Genomic DNA, 19,773 nt, shown 5'->3' on the forward strand with positions numbered 1-19,773 from the left:
AATCCCATGATTTTTGATCATGAGAGTGAAAGATAGAAAGAAAAGACTTCAAATTTCGGTGGTAGCGCTCGACAATATTGGCCTGAGGATGATATGGAGAAGTACAATTTTCTTAAGCCTATGTGAAAACATAGATTGTAGAATGTTATAGAGGTAAATATAGTTGCATTACACAAAACTAAAAATTTAATAATAATAATAATGTTATTTGTTTTACGTCCCACTAACTACTTTTTTTTAAGGTCTTCGGAGACGCCGAGGTGCTGGAATTTAGTCCTGCAGGAGTTCTTTTACGTGCCCGTAAATCTACCGACGTGGGGCTGTCGTATTTGAGCACCTTCAAATACCACCGGACTGAGCCAGGATCGAACCTGCCAAGTTGGGGTTAGAAGGCCAGCGACTTAACTGTCTGAGCCACTCAGCCCGGCTAAACTAAAAAAAGAAATTTAGGAAGAAGACCAGTAAGAGGAAAAATCTGATTAATTAAGAAATTTATAATGATCTGGGAAGATTTTTTTTTTTTGCAATGGGTGAACAATAAGAAATTTAGAAAAACATATAATAAAGTAAAAATATAATTAGATTTAGAGGATCTGACAAGAGGTCCCACAATATCAATATAAAAATTTTCAGCAGGGTAGGTAGAAGAAGAAGCAGCATAAGAACCAAAGGGTTGTGCATTTGGGGGCTTATGTTTTTGACACAAGTCACAGGATTGAACCCAAGAATGAATGTCATTATGCACATTATTGCAGAATAGTTGTGAAGCAAGAGGAGAATATGATTTGGCCATACCAAAATGTCCCCCAGTGGGGGAAACATGAAAATATTGGAGAACCATAGCTCGCAAAGCAGAAGGGAGAATGAGTCGAGGAATGGACTTAGGAGTGGGTTTGAAAACTAGTTGATTAAAAAGATGAAAAGGGCCAGAATAATTTGGTGAAAGAATATCATTCTTTAGTTATTGACAATAGGGATCGAGATTTTGATGATGATGATGATGATGATGATGATGATGATGATAAGTATGAAAGGATAATGGAAGAGATAGTATTAATATTGTTGACAGGGAGTTGATTTATCTCGGAAGAATTTTCATGATAATCATCAAATAGGCGAGATACGGCATCAGCAACAGAATTTTGGAAACCAGATAAAAATTTGAGAGAAAATTTGAAACAAGATTGTCGAAGTAGCCAGCGACCAGTTCCACCAATTTTTGGAGCATTGTTTAATATTCAAGAAAGAGGCTGATTATCGGTGCTTTCTACAAATTCCCTATGGTCCAGATAATCAGCAAAGTGTTCAATGGACAAAAGCAAGGCAAGAGCTTCACATTCATACACACAATTTATACGCTCAACGGGGGATAATATGTGACTAAAGTAGGCTACAGGAAGAGTTTGACCGAGCTTGATAGCTGCAGTCGCTTAAGTGCGGCCAGTATCCAGTATTCAGGAGATAGTAGGTTCGAACCCCACTGTCGGCAGCCCTGAAAATGGTTTTCCATGGTTTCCCATTTTCACACCAGGCAAATGCTGGGGCTGTACCTTAATTAAGGCCACGGCCGCTTCCTTCCCACTCCTAGCCCTTTTCTGTCCCATCGTCGCTGTAAGACCTATCTATGTCCGTGCAACGTAAAAGCAACTAGCAAAAAGAAAAAAGGAAGAGTTTGGCCATTATTGGTTTGTTGTAAAACACCACCAATAGCCACATCAAAAGCATCCATGGAAAATTCAAAAGTAAGATCAAAATCAGGAAGCTGCAAAAGGGGCGCTTGAGATAATTTAGTTTTTAAAGTACGGAAGACAGTTTGTTGAGATTCATGCCAATGAAATTTTATGCTTTTGAATTTTAACAAATTAAGGGGTTCAGAAATTTGAGTAAAATGAGGAATAAATTTGCCTTAAAAACCAATCATACCATGTTTTTAAAAAAAATTTGAGGGGAGCCTTGTGAATAGCAGAAACCCTGTCGGAATCAACAGCAACACCATGTGAAATTAGAATATGACCTAAAAACTTAATGGAAGTTTGGGCAATCAAAATGTTAGAGGGATTAACAGTAAGACCAACAGACCATAAACACGTCAAAACCTCACAAACATGCTGGAGATGAGACTCAAAATTGGGGAAATAGATACGAATACCATCAATGAAAGGAAACAAATATTTATATTTGATATCAGAAAAAAGAGAATCAACAAAATGTTGCATTATTTGAGAACTGAAATTTAGGCCAAAGGGGACTTTTTAAACTGATATAGACCATTAGGGGTGATGAAAGCAGTATAACGAGAGCTAATTTCATCCAGAGGGATTTGATTATACGCAGAATTAAGATCAAAAATAGTAAAATACTTAGGCCCGGTTTCATCAACACATGTTAAATATATACTAACAAGTAGTTAGTTAATACGGAGTTAGAAATTTAACATCTTGTTAGGTTTCTTGCGTTTCATCAAACTTTTCTTGTGAAATGTTAACTAATCGACTGTTAACTCTCCCAATATTGCGAACTGGTGCGAATCAAGGAGGCAGTGGTACGAACATGCTGTTTTACAGCGTGCTCTGATGCGCTTTTGTTTGAGCACAGCTGTAAAATATGGCGCGTGAAGTGAAACAGAATAGTAGTTCTAATTTTTCCTCCTTCGAAAAAGAGTTGTTAATTGAATTAGTTAGTAAATATATATAAGTTATTGAGTGCAAGCGCACAGATGGCTTGACGATAAAAGAAAAGGACGAGGCGCGGGAAAAGTCCGCGAGGGTTTCAATGGGGGTAAACAGATACTTTTTTTAGCGGGTATCTGCTGTCACCTAACAAAATCACTTCGTTAATTGTCCCTCTTCAAACTGTGCTCCAATATGGGAGTTATTAAATATTGTATTGTCGTGTGCAGAACCAGACCACCTAGCAAGTATATCCCTGATCTGGAGGTTAGGCTCACTAATCACCTGAACATTAACATTAACAGAGAAATATCCCTTTCGATTACGATATATTTCGGCCCAATTGCCTCCAGGTGATTGGATTCTTACATGTGTGCAATCTATTGCACATAGAACAAACACCAGGAAAACGGCTTATTTCATAGGAGTCGCGGATAATTTGCTGACGCTCTTGTACTGAAGGGAATGTTATATACCTCCTTCTCATGGATGCTATTGCTGCAGACACTCGACAAACAACTCTATTAACAGTGGCTTTAGAAATTCCAGCATTGTCTCCGGCCATTATGTGAAAATAACCAGTAGCAAAAACTCGTAATATTATCAGTACCTGCAACATTGGAGAAAGAGGTAAGTTTCTCTTCGTAGGATATTCTAACCTCACTTGAATTTTGTCAACAACCTTAGCAACGACTGTTTTCGATAACCTGTATCTATGAAGAAATTTCAGATCCGTCAAATTTTCAAAGTCATTACGTCGCTGAACTCTTCTTCGATCAGGATTGTTTTGTAAAAGATCTAAATAGAGCAATTCCACCTCGAAAGCGAGATTCACAGCAGCCATTTTGGAACAGGTTGCTAAATGCTAATGTTAACCATTTAACATTGGAAATGGCTGATGTTAACTTTAATACGCAGTTTAACATTTGTTAATGTTAACATTTGTTGATGAAATGCAAATTTTCTTAAATCGTATGTTAAAATGATTTAACACCTTGTTAAGTACTAACATGTGTTGTTAAAACCGGGCCTTAGAGTTTGAAAAATGCTGAAAGGTGGACTGTATTTTAGGCACGGGATAAGCATCATAAAGTATGCGAAAGTTGAGTTTACGATAATCAACAATAAATCAAGAAGATCCATCCATTTTGTTGACAATTAATATTATTTGTTTAGCTTATGACCAGTAAATAACTCTACACACAAACATTCAAAAAATATAACAAACAATATAACACTTCAAACTTGGTGGTCAGAATGTCTCTCGAGATCTCCTGACCAATGGTACACAAACAAATGACAGCCCACAGAAGCTCTTTTCAGAGCCAATCAACCAAACCCTTGGGTCCTGTATTAAGAGTCCTACAAATTAAATAGAAGGCATGAGTAAATCTAAGGCCGACTATTTGTCCAAACTGTCACTGTCGACAATAAAAGCAGGTGAGGCACAGTTTGAAGAAGAAAGAACAATAGTTTTGTCTACAAGCATTTTATCAATTGATTCAAAATTTTCATACGAGGAAGGCTTAAAAAATAAGAAGAAGAACGAACAGGGGTTGTATCACTTAAATCAATGTGAGTTTGAAAGTTTTTCACAGTGCCAAGAACAGGAGTGATAACATCAGAAAATCCATTTACCAAACACTGAATTTGATCTAACTGAATAGAGCTAATAGAAAAAGAGTTATTAAAACATGTTGACAAAGTTTTTGAGGGATAATCAGCATAATTAATTAATGGGACAGATTTTGAAGAAAAATGAAAATAAACAAGAGAATTGAAAGAATCAAGAATAAGCCCGGTGTGAAAAAAACGTCATAGACCAAAATTATGGGGGAAGATAAATCTGGTATAATAAGGAACGTAAATGGCCAAGAAAAATGCTGAATCTTCACATTAAGAGAGATTTTACCAATAATATCAATAGAATGATTAGAGGCGAAAACACAATGGGCAATGGAGAAAGAAAACTGAAAATGAGGAAAAATATCTTGAAGTGATTTAAAGAAAGAGAAACTAATGAGTGAAACAGCAGCTCCGGAGTCCAAGAGAGTAATTGACGGGATGTTATTAATAGTAACAATAAGATGTGAAGTACGAGGAACGAAAGAAGGAGAGTCCGTAATTGAAGCCTGAAAAGGTAATTGAGAAGGTGATTGGAGAACAGAATGATTATGCAAAGAACCAAAGATATTATCACTATTAGTGGAAAGTTGAGTTGTGGAAGGCAGATTTTCCCCTTCATGTCGCCTATTGGCGAAGGTAAAAATGTGTTTCCCTGATGGAGAGTGGCACAATTCTTCGACATATGTCCCCTACCTTTACATCAAAAACATATGATGGAAGAACAAGAGATGGACTGAGACAATGTGGTAGGTGATGAGACAGGATGAATCGCAGGTTGAATAGGAGTTATAACTGGTGGAGGAATGGAAGAATAATATGAAGCATCCCCAAGAGAATTGATAGCGTGGGACTGGGCTAAATTATACAACTGGGATAAGGAGGTAGGAGGATTTAAAGCATTAAATAGTTGACGGAACGAGGGGGTGGCATAAAATTGGACGATAGAAATCAATTCATGAGTAGTATAAGCAACATTTAAAACTTCACTGTAAGCAGTGATCGAATCTAAATACAGTAGTCATGAGTTGGTTCACTCGGGAGTTGATGACGACGGATAAATTTGAAACTAAGTTTATTACGTACCTCATAAGGTAGAAAATAGTTATGGATAGCAGTACAAAGTTGAAACCAATTAGAAAAATTTAACATAGTCTCAAGCTAAAAATTGGTTAGATAGCCCGTAGTTTTGGAGGAAATCAGCCCAATCAGCTGAGGAAAGGAAGCTAGTTTAATATTTAAAAACAACCATACAGTTAAGCTATGAGGGTCAGTATGTTGTAACTGAGGGACCTGAACCAAAGACTGTTTGATAATTTGAATACTAAGTGAAGTATCTACAGAATTGCTTTGTGGTACTGAAGAGGAAGTAAACAAACGTGGTTGGGGAGGCATAGGATATTGTATAAATGAAGAAGAGGGTTTCCTATCAGAATCTATTAATGGATTGGGAGGGGTTACTCTGGTGGGAGTATGAGTTGATGAAGTAGTACCATCAGAAAGTGAAATTAGTCAGCACTTGGAGGATTCGGCAAAGAAATATTTTGATATAACGGAGGTGGAGATAGATTAGTACTATCAAATAGTGGGAAATTATCAGAAAAACAAGCCATAATGTTGAGAAGAAGAGTATGTCAATCCAACAAAAAAATGTTTAGATAAAAAGAAGTGGATACAGATTAGAAGTGGGTACAACACGTAAAAGGTTTGCTATCACTGAATAGAAAGAAATTGCAATGTATTCTGCTACCATTTGTTGCGTTTTGCAACTTTATAATGATGTTTGTAGTACATGTACCTGAACAGTACAGTATTGGCACGTGAAGCAACGTGACTAGTCAATGATGCTTGACACCAAACTTAAGGTATTAATCGGTAGCAACTAGTATCTCATTTTGGCATGAACCACCAGACCATAGTACCTAAGTCGATGAAGTAAGTAAACACCATTATATAAAAAGGAAATTAAACCTCTTTATTGGAAATCATAAGCACAAACTTTGTAGCGATAGCAGAGCAAGAAGCAGTGTTGGGGAAAAAGGAGAGAAATCTGTGGTAGGTACAAAATGATTAATAAAGGGAAAACAAACATACTGAAGAGGAACAGATGAATTTCAAACAAACATATTCTAACAAATATATTTTGTTTTCATAATGAGTGATAACAAAAGAAAACATTTACAATCAAAATTTTTGAAATAACAACCAGTTTCAAAAGGTATAGATTCTATCCATTTGACACCAAGAAGGAATGCATCACAATGAAGCTTTAGAATACAATAACTAGATGCCGAAGAATTATATTCTAACAATTTAGCACCAAGAAAAAAATGCATTTTGTTTAGATACAATAACTAATTTCAAAAGAATTAGAGTTTAACAATTTGATATACAAGATTTGAGATCAAAGACCACAATAGGATCACACCTCTAGGGTGTTTAAAAAGCATATAATTAAAAGAGAGAATGTCACAAAGAAAGGAACAAGACAGGGAGGGGGGGAAGAGGGAGAAAAGAGATCGAATCCTGCAAGTGTGTAATTAAGGGTTATAAAATTAAAGGAAAGCACATGAACGCGGTGCACTAAGTTTTTGCTTTAGGTAATTTAAACAGAGTTTTAAAGTTCTTAACCACATCTTGATATACAGTCCAACATGACAGAGTTAACTTTAAAGAGACAGAGAGTTTAAGTACTCACTTTTAAAAGATGAACATAAGTCACCAAAAGGCAGCAAGATAGGAAGTTTGATACAGCCTGAAGGGCAAATAGGAATGTTAAAGTTCCTGCGTGAAAGTGAGAAAATAATTCATTAGCTCACCCAGTCCTCATGCTTGATGGATTTTTCCAGACTGATGGAAAAATAATAAAGTCCATACAAGGAACACACACAAAAATTGGAGCTCCCTCTACTCCAAACCACACTCGAAGCCAGACTGATTTCACTGGCCCATTTATAGGAGGACACGAGGACCGTCCTCAAACAGGAGGGAAGCATCGAAAAAGTTTGATGACATCACAGATGATGTAGCGCAGAAACAGCTGAAAAGACAGGCTGCTTAGTATGTAGCGGGAGCATGATGATGGTGGAGCACGAGGCAGACGAGCAGGTAGCGAAAATATACATAGTAGCAGGAAGAAGAGATGATGGTGAAGGGAGCAGATAAACAGGTACAACACAAAATCGTAGATTCTTGTAGATTAGGAGGAGCACGTTAAAGTATGTAAAATGAAAAACAACCAGTTTGCTGGACTGCGTGAGCTCAATGTGGACATGATCAAAGCACTTGGAGAACAAGGAACACAATGGTTGTAAAAAGTGCTAAATAAAATTGGAAGAAAGAAATGAAATTCCCAGTAAATAAGGTGTCATCATTCCACTATTTAAGAAAGGTGTCCGAAAGAAGTGTAATAACTATCGAGGTATAATCCTTCTATCTCATGGTTAAAATATACGAGTCCCTCCTAGAGAGAACAATAAGAAAATTTGTTGAACCTCCATTTGAGGAAGAACAATAAACAGTAGATTTAGACTGGACAGGTCAACCCAGGACCTGATTTTTTTTGACAAGAATACTCTTTGTAAAATAATGGGATGAGAACAGAATGGTTATGGTTGTTTGTTTGGATATTGAAAAGGCATAAGATCATGTACCACATAAGCACATATGAGAATGTCTGAAACATAAAGAAATGACAGATGAGATTATAGCTCAAGTTGAACAACTATACTAAGAAACAAAGAGCTGTATGCAATTTCAAGGAGGCAGATCAAGTTGTTTTGAAACCAAGAGCAGAGTTCAACGAGGAAATTTTCTATCACCACTTCTCTTCATTATTATAATGGATGAGATTTTACAAGCAGTGGAAAGGAAGGATCTGATAACAAGTGCGGTCTTATTTGCTGATGGTACTATGCTATGGGGTGAGACAAAACCAGAAGTACACGCTAAACTAAACCTTTGGCAAGCAGAATTTGAAAGAATGGGACTGGTCATAAGCAGAGGCACCTGTTTTTCACAAGGTGCGAAATCGCAAAATTTTTTGCAAAATTTTACAAATTAGGTTCAGAACATATAACATGAAACAAAATCATGAAATAACTGATGTAACTATGTGGAATCACTCTTTTATCCAAAAAGCATAATGAAAGGTGATTTAGAAAATAATGAAGTCTCTCGTATAAATCAAATTCCCATCCTACGATAACTTTCAGCATCAAAATATCTTAAACCATACACAGTGTTTAGGGATCTAGTTGGTAGTTCATGTAGAGCATGTGAAGGTACTGATGTGTTTGCTATTCTTCTTTCCCCTAAATCAGAAATGGGCCAATGAAAGAAAAGAGTGGTTGTATCGACAAGGCATTAGCCTTTAGAATATTGAATTGAATTGAAATAGATATTTTACACCACCCTCAACACAACACTCTTAAAAGATAAACCTAAACCAGTTGCTTACTCCATATTCACATTCAATATAAATGCCTACAGTATTGCTAATGTCTTTAAAAAACACAACACCATGATTTCTTTTCGAAGTAATAATAGAAACCTTGAATTATTAAACTCCAACTCCTTAAATAAAACAAGTCTCTTTTCTAAGTCAGGCATATACCGTTTTAAGTGCAACAACTGTAACTCTTCTTACATAGGTCCAAACTGGTCGTAACTTCAAAATTAGATACTTTGAACACGTTAATGCAATAAAATACAACAGATTTTCAGCAGTGGGGCAACGTATACACGACACAAAACATATTTTCACTACAACAGACGAAGATATTGAAATTCTCGGCACTTCCTAGACATCAGTGAAAACTGTTTTATACACCTCAACCAGTTTTTCAATCCAAACCTTAACTTGAATGATATTTCTGAGAAGCCTAACGCCCTTTCCTTCGATTTTCTCATCTCCATTTTAAATAACCCCAAGTCAACAAGTAAGCAATCAATCTTTCACAATTTACACAATACCCTCTCATGCTATTTGCCCCTTCTGCAACACCGAGATGGTCCTCCTTAGATACCCCCCGCCCCATTTGTCCTTTCCCTCCCACCCTCTAATAAGCGTTCATTATTCCCCACCCTTTTCTTTATTTATCATCTCCCATTCATTTATCAGTCACTACGGCAAGCTGTTCGAGTTGAGCCTCACATTGTAATTTTTTTAAAAGTGTCTTCCTATTTTTTATATATTTTTGTTTGGTTTTATTCATTTTAACGATTTAAATTATTTTTAAAATTTATATATCTGCTTTGAATTGTCAAAATTAAGTCCTACACTGTTTTCCTAAGACTTCAATTACATCACCTTTTACTCTTCGGTGGGAGAAACAAATGCCTACAAGACCTGCCTAGCAACAACTATACGTAACTGCATATCTCAAGTTCAATATCATAATGAGTTATCCTTCAAGTTTTCATATTACAACAAGTCCTTTAACTCGTTATTGATCTCATACATTTTCGTATGTGAATGCAGCATAACAAGATTGTACTAGACCTGCTTATGAACTTCAACTGGATTTGTTTCGGCACAAAATAGTGGTGTTTTTTTTACTCTTTTGACTGTGATAACTGTGTTATGAACATCAACTGAAATTGCTTCGGCACAAAATAATGTTAATTTTTTGTCTGTGATCATTGTGTTATGTGTTTTTAGATCTTTATGAAATTTTTGCACTGCTTTGCTATTTGGTTGATGATGACACTTCAAATATGTTGAAACCAGTCCCAAATGAACAGGTTGTAATTTCTATTTGGTTCAACTTAATAACAGAGTATTGAAAGGTGGATCCTTCCTTCAATTCTTATTGTATAAGATTAGAAATGTAATGTAAACATTGCAAACATTGAAAAGGTGGACCATTACAACATAAGTTTAATTATTAATATGATCGCAATTCAATAAGGATCAAAACCATGAAGTTTGTATCATCTGACAACACAATGCGCTAGTATGTTTATAACCAATGTTATATCGTGCATCGTAGGTGGCATTTGGACTGTATCTAACCACAATGAAACACACTATACCCGTAATATTAAAAGAAGCATTCTGACAGATAGAGCTGGATGTTATTTCATACGAACCTCCGTAAATTATTGATCACTGATGCTAGTGGTAGCAGACCATAACTCCAAAGATATTGGGTTTGCGACCAATGTTTATAGGACCTTTCTTCCTTTGTCTGTTGCGTGCTGCCTCCTTTATAAATATTAGAAACCCCTTTCAAGGATACCCAGTATATGACTTGTCATTTGTTTATTCCTTTCTGATTCTGTGGCCCTTGTTAAACTCAGACGAGTTAAACATTTGCCTTGTCTGAGGTTGAAGTCGGCATATTTGAACGTCTACTGTGACAAGAAATTTACTACTCAACATAACCACTAGCATGGTTCTCACTGTTCACAAATAACCTGCTTTCTATTCACCATAGTTTCATTTTCCACTAATTCTAAAACAGAGAGAATTAAGCAAATGTTTATCAAGATATTCTTTTCTGCAGGAAATTGTAAAAAGCTTCAAGTACTTGGAAAGTGAACTGATGCAGAATGCAGGGCTGGACATGGAGATCATTAAAAGAATATAACAGAAAAACCAAACTGAACAAAACCCCATGGCACTGCAGCCTTGATGGACCTTGGCCTATTGAGGGACTGCAGCTCAGATCAAAGACGTGCAGATTAAGGGGTGACATGTAGTCAGCGCAATAAATTATCTCGGCCTTTATTCTTGACTATCTCAATGTCGGGTAGCTCCTCAACTGTTCTCATGAAAGGCTGAATGCACCTCAAATCAGCCCTCAGACTGGGATAAAAACTGAATCCGGGGCATCCAGGGGCCTGTTTCACGAACGAACTCTGCAACTTTTCAACTTTGCACTTTTCACTTTTCAATTCTTGCTAAGTGCAAAGTCTTTCTGTTCCACCATGATCTAGGTTGTACTTTTCAATTTTTTCGCAAAGTGAAAAGTCTTTGCGAGTGAGTGATCCGATCGAGTTTATTCCATGAGCAAACTGTATAGGCCTAATACTCTATGATTTTTAATGCTTTACTTTTCGCGGCGAACTTGACTCTATAATTGTGGTACCGTTAAAGTATTTTGTCATGTGAAAGAAAGGTTATTACAAGAAGCTGGCTGTGATGGAAGTTGTCAAGGAGAAAAATGTGACATCCTTTTCAGCAACTTTAAAAATAACCTCTCAAATGATGACACACATCAATGTTAACGAGAGTACCGTCAACACATCCACACACAGAAGGAAATTCACCATTCATTAGAAATCCCATCGCTATATTATGTGGATTATCAGGCCAACGTACTGTTAGGAAATATTACATTTACTATAATATCTACGACTTTGGTAACAGTTCTGCAAATAATTGATTTTGATGTCCCATGCATTGGTACTACACCGTGCAGCTGGGCACCATTTACTAACCAATGTATATAAGCATATAAGAATTTGTTCTTTTTCGGAAAGGAATTTACTTCTTTTTGTTGCATGTTTCAATAAATGACCGATCATTTCAAGAATATAGTCAGCCTGTGTTGGCGTAATACGATATCACTCGCGAAAGTCCGTCGAAGTGAGGTTATGAAAATTAATCCTGTCTTTGTACGTTCTCTTATTGTCGTCACTTGATGCTAACAAAAGCTCATGTCGTAACGTGTTTATATCACTAAACAAAATTCTACGCCGTGAAACTAGTGTGCATACTTGTTAATTAACAGATGAAAAGGGAATCATCTCTTTGCAAGATTTATGAAAATGTTTCACTTCATTTCTTTGCACTTTGCATTTCTGTACCAATGGAGGAACATAACAACCTTGAAAAGTGAAAAAAGATTTCTAACTTTTCACTTTTCACTTTGCAAGCCAAATCTGAAAAGTGATGGTGGAACAAAATCTGAACTGAAAAGTGCAAAGTGCAAAGTGAAAAGTTGCAAAGTTCGTTCGTGAAATAGGCCCCTAGACTGCAGGGCCGACAAAAGGACATTTTACCAGAGTGTGGTGAACTTGCTGGAAGAAGGAAGCGTAAAAAGAAAAAAAGTGATGTATAAGATGTATTATTGCCCTATACAGGCCTGGACACTCAAAAAAGACAGTTGTGAAAAATCCACGCTAGTGAGATGAATTTTTAAGTAGTGTGATAGAAAAGACAAGAAATGACAGGTTATGAAATGAAAATGTCAGAGAGGAAATTGAAGAGGAAGGGATTTCTGACAAAATGTAGAGAAATAAACTTAGATGGCTCAGACTTATTAATAGGATGGACGAGAGAAGGATACTGAAGCAGATGATGAAAACTAAGAACGAAGGAAGGAGAACAGGAGGTAGACCTAGACTTTATTTTTGGCTAGCCATAGCCTTAATAAATGTATACCCCAGCATTTTCCATGGTGTGAATATGGGAAACTACACAAAATCATCTTCAGGGTTGCCGGCAGAAGGATTGGAACCCACCATTTCACAGCTATGTGACCCTAACTGCAGCACGGCCAACTCACTTGGTAGACCTAGATAGACTATGTTGGTTGGTTGGACAGAGAAACATGGAAAGGTACCAGTAAAACCCAGCAGGACCTGGAAACGGGTAAATGGTTATGATTATATCTTTTTTGCAGAATCAACATAATGATCACATCACAACATAATCAGTGAAGCACTTTCTATAACAGTTTGTAACTGTAATAAAAAGCAACATAAATTAATGAAGTACTCACAACTTGCTCATCAGCTTGAGAGCATGCATATCTATCTCGTCATAATATGGGCGATGACGAGTAGCACACTTTCTCGCTTGTACACGGCGAACAACATTTCTCCTTGAAGAAACTGGCTTTTTAGAGACCTTCTTATTTGCAGTTTTACTGGTGAGTGCCTTTTTGTCATGCTTTGAAGTCTTGAAGAACTTGCCACTATGTAGAAAATTTATGCTCTTCTTTACCATCACCTGAAAAATTCCAGAGAAAATAAATAATCTGAAAACTAAAGATAATAGAAATAGTCAATGTTTGAAAATAATAAGTAATTTCCTATTTGTACATAAGTTATGAAGAATGAAATTTTTTCCCACATAGAACTCAAATTTTAAATTTTGAAAATAGGTGAAATTGAAATTCAGATGCAGCAAAGCTAATGCAGTCAGCTTGCAGTTTCATCAACGGTATTCTGTAAGGAAGTCAGTCTTCAGACAAAATTCTTACAAACTTCGCTATGTAGGAATGAAAAGTGTGTGGACTCATAACAGTAACAGACATGAAAGGAGCAAGAATGATTTTTGGTACAAAGAGGTGTGAACAATGGCAGGGATGTACTCTGAAAAGAAGATAAAGGCTAAGTTAGCAATAAACTTGACGGATGAAGCTGTGCACACAAACCAGCTTTGGTGGTGGGGTCATGTGAAGCAAATGGAGGAGGATAGGTTACCTAGGAGAAGAATGGACTTAGCCAAGGAGGATAACAGAAGTACAGAGTTGCTTGGTTAATTCACAGATGCTTTCAGACTGCATATTGAAAGGCATAAGTCTAAAGTGAAGATGTATGAATGAATGAAAACTCTCACTCTTCATTCCATATTTCACTTGTTGCTATATGTAAGAAGCCTGGAACACACTAATAACTATAAGTACTTAGTGATAATGATAACTCCTGTGGTTGTGATGTCTGCACTGGTATTAGAAAGCACCTGGGTATTACAATTGGGAAGAAAGCACCCAACGTCTACACATTGTATATCATTCTGTCATTTGCCTGGAGCTGAAGGGAGATGCTACAGAACCAATTCTACCTAGGTATGACGGTTACGAGTTTTTTAATTTAATTCTCTTCTCAGTTATGTGCACTTTATTTAAGAGTTACCATGCCAATTACTAGACCACTGTAAAAGAATTGAGCAGGCCAGAACTTCTTTTCAGAGACTTAGGAAACTTTTGACAAGCCGTGACCTTTCCATTTCACTACAGACACGACTACTCCGGTGCTACGTTTTCAGCATTCTGTTGTACGGCGTTGAGGCATGGACACTAACTGAGACCATGTGCAAGAGATTGCAAGCATTTGAAATGTGGACGTACCGAAGGATGCTTAAGATACCTTAGACAGCTAAAATGACCAATATAGACGTTTTGCACCGTATGAACAAAGAACCAGAAATTCTCACTACCATCAAGAGAAGGAAACTAGAATACTTTGGTCATATGATGCGGAACTCTAAATACCACCTTCTGCAAGTAATACTCCAAGGGAAAATTAATGGAAAACGTGGTCCGGGGAGAAGTAGGACATCATGGCTCGGCAACTTGAGCCAGTGGTTTGGGGTGACAAAGCTTACTCTGTTCAGAACAGCTATGAACAAACAACAGATCATGCTACTGATCGCCAACGTTCTGCGAGGACATGGCACATGAAGAAGAAGAAGATTATAATTGCAGTCAGAAGTGGCAGCTCAGTTTGTCATGTCACTTGGCGCGAGAAGTGAAAATCTGTATCAATGAAAGTCTAATGAAGTCTCGAGGGCAGTTGTCCTTTGTTCAATTCAATCCTTTAAAACAGGCACGTTTTGGCATCAAATTATATAAAGTTTGTCGTTCTGAAACTGGATACTGATGGAATTTCAAGCTATATACTGGAAAGGAAGGCGAGAGTGTTGCTGGGGAAGGTGATGGCCAGAAATCGCCACGTAGTGAGAAAGTTGTGCTTGAACTCTGTAATGAGCTGCTTGTGTTAGGACGTATCATTTACATGGACAATTGGTACAGTTCTCCAATGCTTTTCAGTGAACTACTTCTGCATAACACCAATGCTGTTGGAACTGTACATAAAAACAGAAAATTCATGCCACCACACCTTGTAACAACAAAACTAAAAAGAGCAGAAATGACTTTTACTTCAGCAAATGGAATTCTGACCACAAAAAGGGTTGATAAAAGGGATGTGCATTTACTGTCAACAGTGCATGAAAAAATAGATTTAGTTGAGACCACAAACAAAAGAGGGAAACTTATCCTAAATCAAATATGGCTGTGGATTACAATTTTGGAATGAGTGGTGTTGATGCACATGATCAATGCCTTGCTTCATATCCTCTAATGAGACAGTATGCCAACGGGTATAAAAAGATATATTTCTATGTATTTCATATGGCATGTTGAATGCTAGTGTTATTTATCACATGCTGAATCCCAGCAAGGAGAGAAGTTTCTCAAGCTGCAGGACTGACATTGCAGAGCAACTTTTGGAACAGGTTGTTCTGTCTGATTACCAGACCAGGGGTAGGCCAAGTGCTGCAAGCACACAGCTAAGATTGCAAGCTAAACATTGGGAGCATTTTCCTGTGAAGATAGAACCCACTGCAAACAAGAAGAGCCTATGCAGAAGGTGCAAGGTTTGCTATGACAGTTGCCAAAAAAAAATCCTGAGGGAAGGAATAGGGGTGAATCCTGCTATGAATGTGATGAGTGCAAGGTAGCATTGCATATTGATGACTGCTTTAAGCCCTATCATACTGTGTTCAACTATTGTCATGTGTAGTTCTGTACACTGTTAAGATAATTCGTTACAAGTGTAGTGATAGTTTTCAATGTAAATTAAATTGCAATGCATGGCCAGTTTATTCTCTGTAAAACTGCATCTGAATGGGGTTAAAACATTTGCCCATATGTCTTCCACAACTTCACCCATTCTTTCCCCTCCCTCTTGCCTACCAACCTTACTCTGTACGTTGAAGTGAGGGAGACCTACCTTCATTTCCATCCCGTATTAAAATCCTAATTATTTCCCTAACTTGCTACCTCTTCAACTGCCTCCCTCAGCCATTCTTTTATCTTCTTCAAAGAAATATGAAAATCACTATAACCAAAAATAATGTTTTATTTTTGGTACATCTTGAGGACTTTGAGCCACATGTAAAATCACCTTAACAATCTGCATTAATGAAATACCTGTTCTGATGTATTTATAATTAATTAGTGCTCTGATTGAGAAAACAACCTAGTAGGGTTCATCACAAGATCAAAAAACTGAAGAGTGGATGATTTGTGAGATGCAAAGAGAGAGAGAGTGAGTGAGTGAGCAAGTGAGTGAGTGAGTAAACTCCTATCCTCATACCGTATTTACACGAATAATCCCCGCATATTTTTTTAAAAATTTTGATGCACGGAATTGGGGTGAGGGTTTTATTTGCATCAAGGTTGCCAACACGCTCCTGGCTCACCTAGTTTTCGATGGCATGTGTACAGTTATGCTTTGTGCAACAGTAGATGGAAGATAACTGTCCCCATATATCATATTTAAACGGAAAGCAATTCAGACTCTTAATTCTAAACTGGCTTTACATTTTTTAAATAGTACAGTATTTTACAGAGTAATTTAAATTCAAAATGTATCCGCGTCACAATAGAACACGTCTTCCGGAACGTGCAGGGGTAGCTTTCAGCACTTTCACTCATTTCGGTGTGTCTATAGTGTGTTTCATACTAGAAAATAGAGTGAAATCGTAATTCTTTTGTATTCAGAGTTTTAAGGAACGCCACAATATCACGTAGCAGGCAGTATGCGGAAAAGTAGAATCCGCGAAAATTGGCGAGGGTTGGCATTTCTGAATAACAAGATGGTTGTTAATTCGAAATCACATAATTGGAAGTCCGATTTCTGTATTACAAAGACTTCGAATTAACGAGATTTTACTGTATTGCAAAACTTACATCAGATTTCGCTGGTGTGTCTATAAGTGTTTACACTGCACGAAAATAATTATCCACCACCGGTCGTGTTACTGTCCAGTAAACAGAGACCATGTGTGAGAAGTGTTTTAAGATGTGGAGTGTGACGAACTTGTAATTTAGGAGAGGATTCTAGAGTAGAACGCAGCCGGGAAGGCGGTGTGAAGAGGGTTGCACAGTAACATTCGCACGCTTTGTAGTATGACATGTTTTCCGCAGAGCCAATAGAATCATTTCAGTAAGAAGTGCCTGTTTGTGCGGGTCACGAGTGAATGTTTCGAATTTTATTTGTAAATATCATAATCAACGAATTTAGGGAATTATTTGCTTGTGTACGATGAATCCAGGAAGAGCAAAAAGAGTTATTTTTTAACATAGAGCTGCACAATATCTCACATGGTATGTACTTTTACAAGACCGTACATGTCTTTACATTGTTTAATTTTTTCGGTATTTGTGTTTTAATTTTGCTTTAGGCTGACGATGACCTAGTACTAAGTCGAAACTAGTCCCTAATCATTTATTTAATTTAAACTATTTACTTTTTGTTTTGAAAAGCTGGATTCAAATAATACATTAATTTATTCTATTGTATCAACAGGCGAGGGAAATAGTATTTAGAGTGTATTTTGTAAGCGTACAGCAGCAGGCGTTCAGAGGTGTTCACGCCTCAAAAGAAGATAGCACTCGCGTGTGGTATCGGCCTGCGAACAAAACTGGCCCATCCATTTACCTTCCTTAATATCTCGAAAATTTTCCTCAACACTTTCTCAGGGTTTGGTGTTAAAAATTATTTTAGACTTTTAGGAAACATTTAAACCCACGAAAAATATAGGTCATTGCTTTGGAATTCAAGATATAACTGGAGGAAAAAATGTTTACACTTTGGGCTGTTATACTCTGTGCACTTCGCCTTTCATTTCTCTCAACTTCCATTTACCTTCTTTCGAAAATTTCCCTCAACACTTTCTCAGGGTTTGATGTTAAAAATTAATTTGGACTTTCAAGAAACTTTGAAGCCCACAAAAAATATAGGTCATCGCTTTGGAATTAAAGATATAACTTCATGAAAAAAATGTAGGCCTACTTGCTCATTTTCATGGAAAATATATTTCATAGCAGTGATAATGTATTTTTATCATCTCAGGCAAAGCAGCTATATCCGTAAATTTACATGTTCATATTTGCATAAAGACCACATGCACCTCACGGAGCGATACGAAATGTTTGTTTATACCGTGTTACTCTTTCGATGGAAGGAATTTTTGTACATTTAATTTTTTTTTTCAAAATGAGCCTTCCTAAAATGAGGGTGCAGACATTATTCGATTATTCGAGTAAATACGGTATTTCCTGAGGTGTTTCAGATCTTTTCAGGTACATCCACAATGGAGGTGAGCTGCATGAACCATCTTAACCACATATGAGCCCTCCTGCTGATCTTAAAACCTCTGGTAGTACCAGGAATCGAACTCCAACCTCCAAGGATAGCAGCGAATAGTGCTAACTGTGATGCTATGGGAGCAGGCATCAAACATGTTGTATGAAGACACAGAAACATTATGAATTACTGAATGTTAGGATGTTTTCACTGCAAAATGGAACTATAACCAACTTGTGAATTATTATTACTATTATTACTATAGTAAAACCTGCCTTTAGTAGAACCTTTATGAATCGGAAAATTGTCTCTATTGGAAAATATTCCTGGTCCCGCAAATTGTGGTTTAATATTCATGTAAGTTTACCTGTATTTAGTGGAACCTGTCCAATGTGGAAAAGGAAGGAAATTTCATGACTATAATGGAAAAAGTATGTAAATTTCCTTCCTAACCCTTTACAGTACACGTGTCTTTTGAATGGATCTAAGATGGCCAAGATTGTATTTGGCCAGGAAATGAACTCGGACCGTCTAGTTGTAAGACAGAAACTCTATCTATAGACCATGACAGGGATATTCCATGTGGTTTGGACATACTTTACTGTAGGAATGCAGAAAGACCGAAACTTGTGGCAGGAAACTTAGGGGCCTCCTTCATCCCTTATCTATTTTTGTCACTATGCAAGTGTAAACTTAAAGAATAAAAGGTAGTGAGAAAGACAAATTGTCTATTAAGCAGACAGTAGCACAGGTTTAACTGGAAAAGCGCAAGACTAGGACATTCTTAAGAAAAGGGCGGAATTAAATGAAACATGGTCACGGGGAAAAGGAGCAGGAAAACAAGAGCTCAGAGTAACTGGGAATGAAGAAATTAACAAAATTATTTGGGAATGGTTTTTTAGTGCAAGAGTAATTTGCCCACATCAGGGATAATGCTACAATACCAAGCAAGAGAAGTTGCAGAAAATCTCAGAAAAAAGATTTTACCACTTCCAATGGGTGGTTGGAAAGTTTAAAAAAACGACATCAGATAGTGTTGAAGGAGGTCTATGGAGAGGCTGGAGAAGTCGCTGAGAAAACATTAGAAGATAGGACATAAAAAGCTGGTTCTCTCATTCAAGGCTATGAACCCCGAAACACAGCTAATAGTAATGAAACAGGACTATTTGTCCGAGCACCACCTAGCAAAACAATATCTCTGAAAGGGGAAAGATGTACAGGAGGGAAACTTTTCAAAGAGAAATTGACAGTTTTTTGTGTGGTTTTCTTTCTAGGGAACTTGAAAAACCATTAGTTATAGGAAAAGCAGCAAACCCCAGATGTTTCATAAACAGTGAATTAAAGAGTCTACCTGTCGAATTGAGATCCA

The 19,773-nt window shown here is 37.0% G+C and overlaps 1 protein-coding gene across 1 annotated transcript in view; it reads right to left on the reverse strand.

Annotated features, from left to right (window-relative positions):
* The window catches only part of LOC136857680 (general transcription factor 3C polypeptide 1), a 340,092-nt gene that overhangs the window by 157,421 nt on the left and 162,898 nt on the right, over window positions 1-19,773 (reverse strand). Inside the window, exon 20 of the mRNA XM_067136529.2 lies at window positions 13,025-13,254. Within this exon, the coding sequence (XP_066992630.2) occupies window positions 13,025-13,254 (230 nt within the window). The remainder of the gene's footprint in view (window positions 1-13,024; window positions 13,255-19,773) is intronic.

Source organism: Anabrus simplex, chromosome 1 (assembly GCF_040414725.1).
Source record: "Anabrus simplex isolate iqAnaSimp1 chromosome 1, ASM4041472v1, whole genome shotgun sequence".
NCBI lineage: Eukaryota > Metazoa > Arthropoda > Insecta > Orthoptera > Tettigoniidae > Anabrus > Anabrus simplex.